Source organism: Cottoperca gobio, chromosome 24, assembly GCF_900634415.1.
Source record: "Cottoperca gobio chromosome 24, fCotGob3.1, whole genome shotgun sequence".
Classification (NCBI taxonomy): Eukaryota; Metazoa; Chordata; class Actinopteri; order Perciformes; family Bovichtidae; genus Cottoperca; species Cottoperca gobio.
The window spans coordinates 15455175-15467577 of NC_041378.1; the positions used below are offsets into that span (position 1 = coordinate 15455175).

The window sequence follows — 12403 nt, forward strand, 5'->3', positions numbered from 1 at the left end:
AGACAGTGCTTTCCCGATGATATACAGTATTAAACAATGCTTGTTGAATCTTAGTCTGCTCTGCACCACGAGTTCAAAACCAAAAATACAACTCTAGAAAAATAAAGCTGTGATAACTAAAGATGCACAGAAAACAAAAGCTTAATTGTCACATAAAGCTAAAGTGAATGAAAACCGATTCTCTCCATCAGCTCTGAGTGTTAGGTTAGTGCTCTTCTGCTTTTTTCACATTAGAGTTGTGTTTTTTATCCTGTGCTTTTCTCACAGGTTTGAAGTGAGCGGGGGTCACCAATCAATATTTAGCATAATGTCAATCAAAATGTAATGACTTCAACCCTGATGAAGCAGATTAGTTGAGATTTCAAACTCTTAATAAATAATTAGTCAGTTATAAACTTTGAATGTTGCATATTAAGTCATGAATATTTAATGTTATAGGGAACTACTTTTTTCAATGGCATCAAATATGAAATCTGTCACTGTTAAATCTTTAACTGCAAGAATACACAGATCAGTATGTCAATTAAGATATTTTCCCTAAAATATTTAAAGTACACAGGACTAAAAGAGATAAATAAAATGATAGATGAATAAAGATAAAACAGACAAAGCGTGCAATATGAAAACAAAAGGCATATTTTCTCTCTTAACGCTAATGGTATCTAGCCACGCAGCTAGTTTGTACAAAGTGAAACTACTTTCTGCTGAAGAAATAGTCCCTGTGAAAACTGTTGACCGCAAGATCTGTGGATTATCGATAGCAGGGTTTTTCTTGAATCTGAGCGCCTCTCCTCAAAGCTCGGGAAAAGACTCACCCCCCGCTTAGTTTCCCTCAATTCCTGGACGCCTATGTGATCATGATTATGTTATTTGATCCCATTGAGATAAAGTAACATAATATTGCTGTTTGCCATAACTTTAGCAACATTCTCCCAAACTACTGTATCTCTGAACTATCCCTTTAATCGAATCATTCACTTTTTGGCTGATCTTTTGATATCTGAAGTAATAACTGATGTACCGGTAATATTTTTTTACCTCCATTCCCTGATGGCCCGCCTCAGAGGCTCTCAAACCTCTAGAGTATGTGGAACACGTTTTCTGTTGAATTTTTTTATTTTTCAAAAGTCCATTATTTTGGGTTCATAACCTTGACAAATAAAACTAAAATCTGTATGTCTAGAGGAAAGTGGGATATTTTCAGTTTGTTTGTTTGTCTTAAGCATGAACGGATGCTTAGTATGAGCAAAGTAGTAATATAGATTTTTACACCGCACTCTTTAATTTTGGTCATGCTATTTATTCTATGTTGTAAATACACTCTGATCGCAGCCGCTGCCTCCTCTCTACATGGATCAATGGTTGTCAGAATGTCCTCTCTCCTCTGTCGTTCATTTGCCCATGAAACATTATCTGTGTGTTCTGTGCTCACAACAAGTGGTGCAATAATTGCGCCTCCGGGTGTCTCAGATAAGGACTCCTCTATAATGAAAAATAGGAAGGGACATCTTGACAAAGGCAACACAAATGGAGCAAAGCCGGAGCTTTGTAGTGGCTGTGCACAGCGCCTCTTCAAAGCCAACAATGAGTCATGCATTTGAGAAGTTTTGCCTCACTTACAGCACAATTGCGTTACGACCCCTCTGCGTACATGAATTTCTCCTGTCATTCTTGTAATATCTCAGTGTTGATCCGGAAGGTCAGCAGCCAAATACTGCAGACTCGTGTCAGATCGAATCATGTTCTGAGAAGCAACACGATTAAACTGCAATTTGACTTTGAGTGTTTATTCCTCCCAAGGCCTGCAGACAACTCCCCCTTCAGAAAACTCAAAAGATTGACAGAACAGGGGCTGGAAGCCTTTCTTCTCGCTTTTCTATTTGAGTGGGGAGAGATTTCACCCTTTTGAAATTCTCTAAATCTGTTGCCGTGTGCATAATGCATTTTTTGTCTTTTTGTTTTTTACTTCAGAGGTTTGGCTTCAATAGGCTTTCAGAACCATCAAAACATGGAGGGAGAGGAGGTCACATGCTGTTGCAGGGAAAGTGACACCACGTTACCCCCGAGCTGGTTTTGAAAATGTGAATCCAAGAATACCAGACACTATTGTACCACTGCTATTATACATACCTTCAATTTTTACCCTCACCCTCTCATTTTTCTCCCCCCATACTTCTCTGCTGTTGATTCTCTCACACTCTCCTCCCTTCCCTCCCTAACATCTCTTCTCCCTGTGACTAAAGGCATCCCACTCCTCTGCAGTGGCTGCCTACCTCCCTGATTTGCTCGCTGCTCAGGGAGGATTTGCATAGGCTGGCCCACTTGCCGCTTCTCCCCTCCCCCGTCCCCTCCCCGCCTCTGCCTCCTTTCCTCCGTCCCATCATCTTCGCTTAGTTTCACCTGAGCCCGCTCTCATCCTCTCTTCTTTCTCTCTCTTTCTCTCTTTCTCTCTCCTCCGTTCTCTCTTTCTCCCGCTCTCCCCTCCTCGCTCACACACACCTCCACCCCTCCATCTCGCTCCCTCCCAGCAGTTTCTCATTTTCTCATTCTCTTCTTTCTCCCTGGCTTTTCTCTTTCTTTATCTGTCTGCAAATCTGTCTCTTTCTCCTGTGGAGCAATACAAAGAGCTATCAGACTGGGGCTCCCCGGGTTAACAAGCCAGACCACTTCACTTCTCCAGGGACATAAAAAAGAAAAAGAAGAAAGAGGGAAAAAAAGTCTGACAAATATTGGATCCAAACTTAAAGACGGAGATAAAGCTCGATTCGGGATCTTCGCCTTGCGTTGAGAGAGAGAAGGAAACAGAGAGCTGATAGTTTGTCCGTGCCGGAGTGTGTGGAGCTCCTCGTCTCTCTGTCATTCCCTCCCTCCGTCTCTCCCTCCTCCTCGGTCTCATAGCCGAGGCTGTGTATTATCTCTGGCTTGACAGAGCGGAGCTGTGCAAAGCAGAACGAAGCCGAGCGAGCGGGGCAGGAGGCTGCTGTGCAGGTTGTTCCCCGTACTGTCACTCACTCTGCGCCTGCAGGTGAAGAAAGGGCGCACAGGAACACATTCCAGGTGTCGCCTGCAAAAGCGCGCATGCACAATCTAGGCAGTCGCACGCACGCACACACAACCACGTTACGTGGTCATCAAAGGAGCAGCCACAGGGCGATCCTGCCGAGAACAGAAAGTAAAGACATATTGGATTCTGGTTCAAAGAGCCAGCGAGCAAACGAAGAACAGCGGGAGATCTGCTGCCTTCTTGACGAGTGGAGTCCAAGAGACAAGCCTGAGCTGCATTCTGTTTGGAGGGAACTGCTGGATCCTACGTTAATAAGGAGCTTCGTTTCTCTCGGCTATGGAGTTTGCAGCCTGGCTACGGGGAGGTCACTTTTTCTGAGATCCTTGTGCATCGGCTTTACTCTCTTTTAAATATCCAGTAGGGTGGGGGGCGTCAGCCATGCTCCCCAAAGGAAAGCCCCATGAGGGCCAGCTGTTCTGGATGTTGCTTCTGGCTGTGGGATGCATGGTGCTGGGCTCTGCCTGGGGCTCATCCTCAGACCTCCACCTCCTTTCCCCTACCCCCGGAGCCCCCCTGCCCCCTGCCCTGCCCCAGCCAGATCACCCGCAGGGGCCCAGGCACCACCAGCCACCTGTGTCCATATACCGCTCCCCGGCCTCACTACGAGCGGGCCACGGTGAGTCCCGTCACCTCCTAACTCTGTCCATTTATCATCACGACTGATCCAAGGGAAAAGGAGTCATCTGTAGCCAACTCTCTATCATTTTCCGCTTGTTTCCTCCCTCCCACTGTCCCTCTGTGTTTGTCTTTATCGCTCTCACTCTTCCTTCCACCACAGCACGAAGACATAACCGTAGATGACAGCAGCTCTGCATCATGCAGCTGTATATCGTTTATGAGATTATAGGTTTAATTGTCAGTGAGAGGCACTGACAAGCAAAACCCCCACAGTGACTCCATCAGCTGAGGAGCAAGCGGCGACTCTGAATTAACATCATCCCACTTGGTTTAATGCTCTTGTAATTCATGATTGATAGAGAGTGAAGAACTAGACGATGGTTCTCCTCATCTTTTAATAAGTGCGGTACCCAATACCCACTTTTATCAAGAGGTCTGTCCTCATGCATGTCCAGGCTCTTTAAGACAACGTGCTCTATGGCGTCTGGCTATTTGTTATGTTGCCTTCCAATACAACAACTCTGTTTAAATGTCCATGAAGGATTTTATGCGTCTGTTATCTCTTTCTAACAGCAGCTGAATGTTCACTTCCAGGAGAGGGAATTAGCAGTGGTGGTCAAATGCTGTTTCAATATTGACTTTTGTTTTATAGGTACTTAATGTGATCTATTTGCACCATTATCTACACAGACATCAGGAGAGGGATCTTTAATAATTTCTTCAACAGTACAAAGTAGCAGCTTTGACAGTATATTACCATGGCATCATGAAGTGGCTGTGATTTTAAGAATGTATACATCGTATAAGGTTTGTTTCATTATTAACATCTCCTGCTGCTGCTCTGTAATTACTTCAGTGAATGGCTATAAATACAGAGTAGACAGTTCCTATAAGTGTAGAAGCATGCAGTTAATACAGTTATTATATATTCTTTATAACCCTGATTATATTTAGATTACATTGTGTTCAGCAGTCAAACTCAAAACACATCCATTTGTGTCATGTCATGATGATGGAAAGTGAGAGCAACATAAATTAAAAGGAAATGAAATTAACAACAAAATGTCACGTGAAAACCAACGGCAGCCGTCACAATCTGAGAAGCTGGTTTATCATAGCAACTACAGCTGCGACGAGTAGTCGACTTACTGCTTAGTCGATTGTCATGTAATTAATAATGGCCAAATTTTCATTTTTAATACAACAATGTCACAAAATGCTCTTTTGAAGCCTCTTAAATGTGGATATTTCCTGCTTTTCTCTGTTTTGTACGATATTATAGTGAAGTGGATCTTTGGACAAAACAATAATAAGACATTGTTCACTGTTTGCTGACATTTTATAGAACAAACAATTCATTATTATTCATAATAATAAAACATTAATCGATAAAGAAAATAATAATTTGCTGCTTCCCAATGTTTAAAAGAAATACCACTGAATAACTTTCAAAGAGCCTTTGCTTTATTCTGCATTTGCAGGATTTGGACCAATCCAGTGTGTTCCTTTTTGTCAACCCAGATCAATCAATCCCCGCGGGGGGATCTATTCTGTTTGAAAAATACATTTGAGCCAGGTCTGTGCTTGACTCCTTTTAATACGTCGAGGGCTCATTTTTAGAACGTCGGGCGCTATTGGAGCAGATGAGCCTGACAGGCGGAGAGAGAAGATCTGCATTCCTAATGTGGAATGTGCAAACTATACACAGTGCCAGAGTCTGGGAGGGACTGGGTGGCAGCCATTTAAAAAGCTGTAGCTATACTGCATGCTCCAGTGTATCAGAAAGCAATACGCTGATCAATTTATGCTGTTTCTGTTTCTTTATTTTAATTCATTAGAGTTTATCCTGCTCGCACAATTGAATATATAATGTGTGTTCTAAACTCACAAATAGCTTCTTGTCCACACCATATTTTATCCACATACTAAAAGCATTAGAAGCTCCTATGCTGTCTGCCAAGTGCCTCTGTGCCTCATAAGTCCCAGAGTTATATAACTTTGTATTAGTTAGTCGAGATCGGTTCTGGTTGACTTTTGTGCAAATTTCCATGCAGAATGTGGTGACTCAGTACAGAGCGAGATAAGAGCGAGGATAAAATCAGGACATTAGAAGGCTTGTTATTTTATGGCTGTGTGTGCGTGTGTGTGCGTGTGCGTGCGTGTGCGTGCGCGTGTGCGTGCGTGCGTGTGCGTGCGTGTGTGTGTGTGTGTGTGTGTGCGTGCATGAGTGAGTGTGTGGTGTGTGTGTGCGTGTGTGCGTGAGTGAGTGTGTGGTGTGTGTGTGTGTGCCCATTAACAATTCAGCAGCAACAGACTGACCCTGGGTTTTTCGGCCTGAGTGTAATTACAGATTCAGAGGAGACCTTGGACAAAATCCTACAGACACAACAGATAAATGCTAATGCTTCTACAGTGTGTGCACACACACCTCAACACATGGATGCGTAATACATGCGTACACACTTTATGTATACATACATACATTCACACACCTTAACACACACACACTCGGGACCTGCACCCTCTGCGTATGTAAACTCTTAATTAGAGGCAGTAACTAGGAATGATCCTGTCTGTTAGGGCAAAACAGAGCGGAGGTATTCATAAATAAGGGAATGTGTTTAGGCCGCCATAGGCATGAATATCCAATAACAATTTATTTCTGTATTATTTCTTTCATTATTTATCACCAAACTAAAAAAAAAAACGTTCTCAATAGTTGGTATGTGCAGGGACAGAAAGAGCTCAGTGATAAGTTACTATGTTTTATTTCATTAGTTCCATAATTCTCTAGATGATAAAGTTTTTATTTGTTTTCGCTGGGATTTGACACACAGCATGCACAAGTCTCTGGTGATTTCATCACAGGAGTCAGTATCAGTGCATATGCTTAGGGGGTGTGTGTTTTTAAGTTGTGTGTTTACGAATTGAACTGAATTGACATAAACAATATTCAGTATGTTGCATTTTCCCTGTAGCGGCTTGAAGTGAAGTTACGATCCTCACAACTGAGCTATTATATCAATTATTCAGTATTTAAGTTCAAACAAAAATATCTTCGCTACGACTGTCTTTTGCCAGTAATGGCCATGCGTGGAGTCATTTTATAGCTTTCACAGAGGAGTATTTCCCTAATATATCACACGCATATGTGTGCATTAAACAATTCTGTATGTGTATCGTGCTTTATGTGTTAGCATGCATGGAATACATAGACAGAAGGTGCACTACAAGTGATAGTAAAAGCATCATCGCTCTGCAATAAATTGAGCAGACATTGTTTAAAAGTGAATGAGTCAACTGAATAACAACTGTGAGAGTGGTTTGACCTGCTTTGAAGCTTTAGCCCTTAGCACTTAAGGAGAATAAAAGAGTGTGTGTGTGTGTGTGTGCCGTTCACCTATGTGTGCGTGTGTGGCAGTCGTTTGATGCGGGATCACCTTGAAGGAGAGTGGCTTTGGAATCACCATCATCCATGTAGAATGGACCTGTGTTGTACTGTAAGTCTTGAGAAGGTTAAAATGGATGGAGGAAGGGAGGCAAAAGATGCCGTCGTATTTTTCTCCAAGGTAAGCTTCGGCACTGCGATTTGAATACGGGCTGCATTCAAATCCTCCCTTTCTCTCCCAAATTATCAAAGGATTGACATTTTGAGTTTGAGTCTGCTGTTTTTCTTCCTCGGGCCCTTGACACAGTGTGAGGGAAGAGTGGCAGCGCTGGCACTTAGTTTAGCCGAAGAACGGCTTCTTCTCACTCACTGCTGGAAGAATAATTGAAAAGAAGGAGAACAAATTCTAATACAAAAAAAAAAAGAATCTATTGAAGCGTTTGGATCAAAGTGTATTCAAAGATTGTGGTGTAACTATAAATATGTTATGTGCTCACTCCAGGTATCTTATGGTGGATGGGAGCAGTACTCTACCATCAGTAATGTGTACTGGAAACATGTTGACTTATTTATGATGTAGCCATAGTCTCTGTCCCATTAGTTTAGTCATGCTAGCGGAATGGCTATTTGGATGGAGACGTTGGTCTGTCAGTCAGTCCGCTGACTTAGTCCAGACTGAAATATCTCAACAACTATTGGATGGATGTTCATGAATTAAGTTCAGACGTCCCTCGGGATGTGTAATGAACTAAAATGTGGCGCAATCATCAGGTCAACGTGTCAATTTGTCCTATGCATTGGCAAATGTTAGCGTTCTAATATGCTAAACGTGAAACTGGAAACGTGAAACCCGCTCATTAACATTGTGCTAGCATTGTCGTTGTTAGCATTAGCATTTAGTACAGCCTCAGAAAGCCTGTTAGCATGGCTGTAGGGCCCTGTTTTTATGGTTGGCAGTTTTGCTGACGTTGAAATGGGCTTTCTTTGTCAGTGTGGTACTTTGGTGCCCAGCTGAGAGGTTGGTCGGCTGAGAATGTTTGTCACAGAACCACCTCTGTGTTCTGGAGAAGCACATTTGTCATTTAGGAGTAAAAAAAGATAATGAATGTTCAGCTTACTTTAAGTCAATGGTACGGGTTGACATCAGAGGTGCTCGGTTATCCATCTATCAAGGATAAGGATTGCCATGGACTTTTATTTAAAGTAAGTCATTATTTTTGTATTCTTACTCCATTACTTGCCCTCTCCTTGAGCACACAGCTTTTTATTTCAACATCACCAACATCTAGTTTATTTAACCATTGCAGCGCTCCCTATTCTTTCTCCCTGATTTTTCATTTGCAAGTGTCGTCATGCGTCACTGTGATTGGCTCAGCTGTTTCACAGCGGGGAGACCAGTGATGTAAGCCTAATTTATTACCACACCTCTCGATATCTATTCCACCTCACCAAGCCCTTTTGCACTTTGCACCGCTGCACTTGCATGAGTGTGCTCGGAGAAGCCCACGTAGTTTGTGACCTACCACTTATCGCTTGCGTGATTAAAATAATGCCAGTCTTGTAACTGTTATGTAGAACAAATTGCATTTCAATTATTTATTAACAATGTGTTTCCTCTCCTTGTATTTATCTACCAATTACAAAAAAAACGAAGGAAAGAATAAAAGTATTAGTGAGTGCACTAAATCTCTGTCGTTACCAGCGGAACACAGTCGCAACTGTGGCATTGTCACGATCACCCCGCAGCATACAAAGGAGGCAAGGGCAAAGAAATAAATGCAAATTCAGAATTCAAAATGCCAAAGTATTCGTTTTCCTTTTCAGTGGGTTCAGTAGCTTGTGGAGATAGCATGGCAACATGCTGGAACTGGGTTGTGTTGTCACAGCTGAAGTTATGAAAAATGCATTTGACCCCTCAATCTCCTGTAAAATGTATTGGTCCAGGTGCGGTGGCTGTATAATAACGTGTCCCACATGTAGCACATATATGAATTATTCCAATGAACCAGGAGCATTGTACTCTTTGTGTTGCTGTCTCCCATGATGTGTGTGCGCAGGCAATATATAGCACTAGACTTAAATGATATCGCCCTCTGGCTATTCATAATGGGTGCAGAATTAAATGAAAATAATCGAGCGAGGGACGAGGGAGAGAGATGGTTGAGCGATAGAGGTGTATTTTTCTCTGTGTCTTGGAAAAAGAGACGGCAAGCTGGGTTTCTCATTTGACAACATTTCCTCTCTCGTCTTTCTTCCCCGTTCTTCCTGCGCCTCTTCGCTCGGCTTCTCGCCCTCTTTCTACTTATCTTGCTGCTCCCTGTTTGTGCTCTGGACAGCAAATCAATAGGAAGATCTGTTTTGGAGGCTTAATTATGTGGTTATTTTAGGTGTTTGCCTTCTCTCTCCCTTTTTTTTTGCCCTGACCATCTTAGGCATTTTGTCTAGGAGAAGACGGGGTCCGCTGCTCAGCAAGCCACAGAGGAAAGGAAAGGGGGTGAGGAAGAGAGGAAAGGAGAGGAGAGTGTGAGCAGAGTGAGCCAATAAAATTAAACAAAAGTGAAAAAACAAAGTTGAAAACGTTAATGAGGTGACGGTGACATCCTCCATTTCCCTCTCACACTGACCTTTATCTCTCATTTATGCCTATTCAGCTCACAGCCTGACTTTTTTACCTTCCTCTCCCCTCTCTCCCTGACTTTTTTTTTTTTATCTTTGCTCATATTTCTTTTCTTTCACAACATATAGATAAACATCTTTTTTTTCCTCATTGCTTCACTGTATTTTTGTTTGTCTCCCAAAATCTGCTTGCTCTGCAAATTAACCAGGAAGCCCATCCTCCAGAAACTCTGCGCTTGTTTTTTCCTCCTCCTCGGCCACTCCGGCCTTGGCTTATTAATGATGTTCTCCAGCCCTTGTAATTATGGCTAAGTCTCCAACAGGAAGTAGTTGAACACAACTCGTAATTATCCTTCAAATGATTATTAATTTGAACAAACCCCCACTGATCATAGCCCCATCCTTGATGCAAATGAATAATCCGATCGGCAGCAATTTAATTGATATTTAATTTCTTCACTTTTTTTATTACTATTACTAAAAAAAAAAAAACAACAGAACAGTTTCCTCTTTCTAGTGCTGATCCCACAGCCAATTAGTCCGTCTCCATGGAGACAGTGACTGAACATATATTTCCCGCGGAAGTCATAAATCGTATTAGCTGTGACCTACTGTGACATCATGAGGTTAAGTGATGGGGTTGCTCACCGGCGCTCGCCACCTTTTAGTGACTTCACTCCGAGCTCATTACAGCCTCCATCACAACAGGTGCGGAGACGGGAGATAAAACCTTTCATGTGCTCCGCTCGCCACATAACATCACGGGGCGCAGTCAATCACCCAGGCGGGTTCACCTCATTGAAGAGATATTATAAGAAATGTTTTAACTGAAGACTGTGACCTTGAGGAGACCAGCTGAATGAGAGTCTTTCTTTACCTTGTGTCTCATGGCAGTAATTAGCACTTCAGTTATGATTTTTAACTCTCTGAGAGGCTATTGTGCAATTGCCAGCAAGATGGAGCACTTTTATGGACAATTATTCGTAATGTCAGCTATTTTGATATTCACCTTAGGGTTAATGGGCTTTCTTAATGGTTTATTGGCATAGTTTGCCATAGTAAAAAATGAATTATTTTAAAAGAAACCATATTAATAAATTCATCTCAACGTGAGTGTACCTAAGTAGTAATTAACATATGGTTCCTTTTATGGGTAACGCATTAGAATAGTTTAGGTAGCACCATGTCAAATGTGATTCTGTTAGTGCTCAGCACTCCAGAGCTGGGACAGAGCGTCTAGACAAACATGTTTTTTCAGACACAGACACAACCAACAGATAGCTCATCCCCTGATAAATATGTTTACAGCAAGGCAAATATAATATTTGTAATCCCTTCCATCTTGCCCTGCAAGGACTGGATAAATATCTCTTGCTCTGCCAGGTTTCCAATGCAGTATTTCTCTTTCACTGTGGTTTATCACGGGAGAAGAGAGAGAGAGAGAGGAGACAGAGGAGAGAGGAGAGAGGAGAGAGAGTAGAGCGAGAGAGAGGAGAGAGAGAGAAGAAAGAAAAGGAAAGAGAGGAAGAAAGAGACGAGAGATAGGAGAGGAGAGCGAGCTGAGGAGAGAGAGAGTAAGAGGATATAGAGAGAGAGGAGAGAGTAGGAGAGGAGGAGAGAGGAGACCCCCTCGAGGTCTCCCTCTTTACTCTCTTCCGATGTCTTAGAGAGAGAGAGGAGGAGACCTCTTCTCTCTTCCTCTTCTCTCTTCGAGTCGAGAGAGGAAGATAGAGGAGAGAGGAGCTCTCTCTCTCTTTCGCTCGCTCGATCTCGCGGCTAGAGGCGTCCTCTCTCTTCTCCTTTCTCTCTCTTCTCTCTCTTCTCCCTCTTCTCTCTCTTCTCTCTCCTTCTCTCTTCGAGAGGAGGACTTCCTCTTCCTCTCCTCTTCTCCCTCTTCTCTCTTCTCTCTGTTTCTCTTCTCTCTCGCTTCTTCTCTCTTCTCGCTCTTCTCTTCTCTCTCTCTCTCGTCTCTCCTCGCTCTCTCGCCGGCTCGTCTTCCTCTTTCTCTACTTCCTCCCCTTCTCTCCCTCTTCCTCGCACAAGAGAGGGAGAGAGGAGAGGAGAAGCCTAGTGGTGGCTGGCGAGAGAGAGAAGAAGAGGAGGGAGCGGTTACTTTTCAGGAGAAATGCTGCTATGAGCCCTGTGCAGCGGTGTACATGTGAGAAAAGAGAGGTGCAGTGGAGAGGCAGACAGAGAAAGAAAGATTGGGATTTCCTCTTCAACCCACTCTAGTCCAGGCTTAAAGTAGCTAATGGGCTTGCCAAGACCCTCTGAGTGGATATTGCGTTGGGACTTCCTGCAGTCCCTGAGCAAACAGACAGCCATGGTTGGCTAAGAGGCTCGCTGGCCAGCCAGAAACATGATATCATCTTCCGAGCGCCACTAATGTGGACACATGGCCAGCCAGAAAAAGAGAGAGAGAGAGAGAGAGAGAGACAGGCAGACAGGCAGACAGGCAGGCAAGCCGAGACAGAGTGAACCCATTTTGAATGAGCCGATGAAGGAACACCTGTAGGGAGAATTGATTGGCCGAGGGTGACGGGTCAATGAAGGCGCTCCCGACATGCACAGCCTGTATAAAACTCGTTGGGGGACCGGCGTGTGTCTGAAGAATGACACACGCACAGAATAGCAGAGCACATCACATGTGGTACATTCAAAAGATGCCGTTTCACATTCTAAAGTCCTTTGTGCCTGTTTTAGAAACAGCTCGTGCT

The 12403-nt window shown here is 43.2% G+C and overlaps 2 protein-coding genes across 10 annotated transcripts in view; both read left to right on the top strand.

Moving 5' to 3' along the window:
- The window catches only part of LOC115003692 (poly(A) polymerase type 3-like), a 981812-nt gene that overhangs the window by 600045 nt on the left and 369364 nt on the right, over positions 1-12403 (top strand). The gene's annotated exons all lie outside the window — the stretch shown is intronic.
- The window catches only part of nrxn3b (neurexin 3b), a 270213-nt gene that overhangs the window by 162645 nt on the left and 95165 nt on the right, over positions 1-12403 (top strand). For 2 of the 9 annotated variants that reach the window (XM_029425571.1, XM_029425572.1), the window contains exon 1: positions 2493-3680. The exons of the other annotated variants lie outside the window; for them this stretch is intronic. In XM_029425571.1, the coding sequence (XP_029281431.1) occupies positions 3443-3680 (238 nt within the window). In that variant the 5' untranslated portion in view covers positions 2493-3442. Of the gene's footprint in view, positions 1-2492; positions 3681-12403 lie in introns of those variants that run through there. 9 annotated transcript variants of the gene reach the window in all.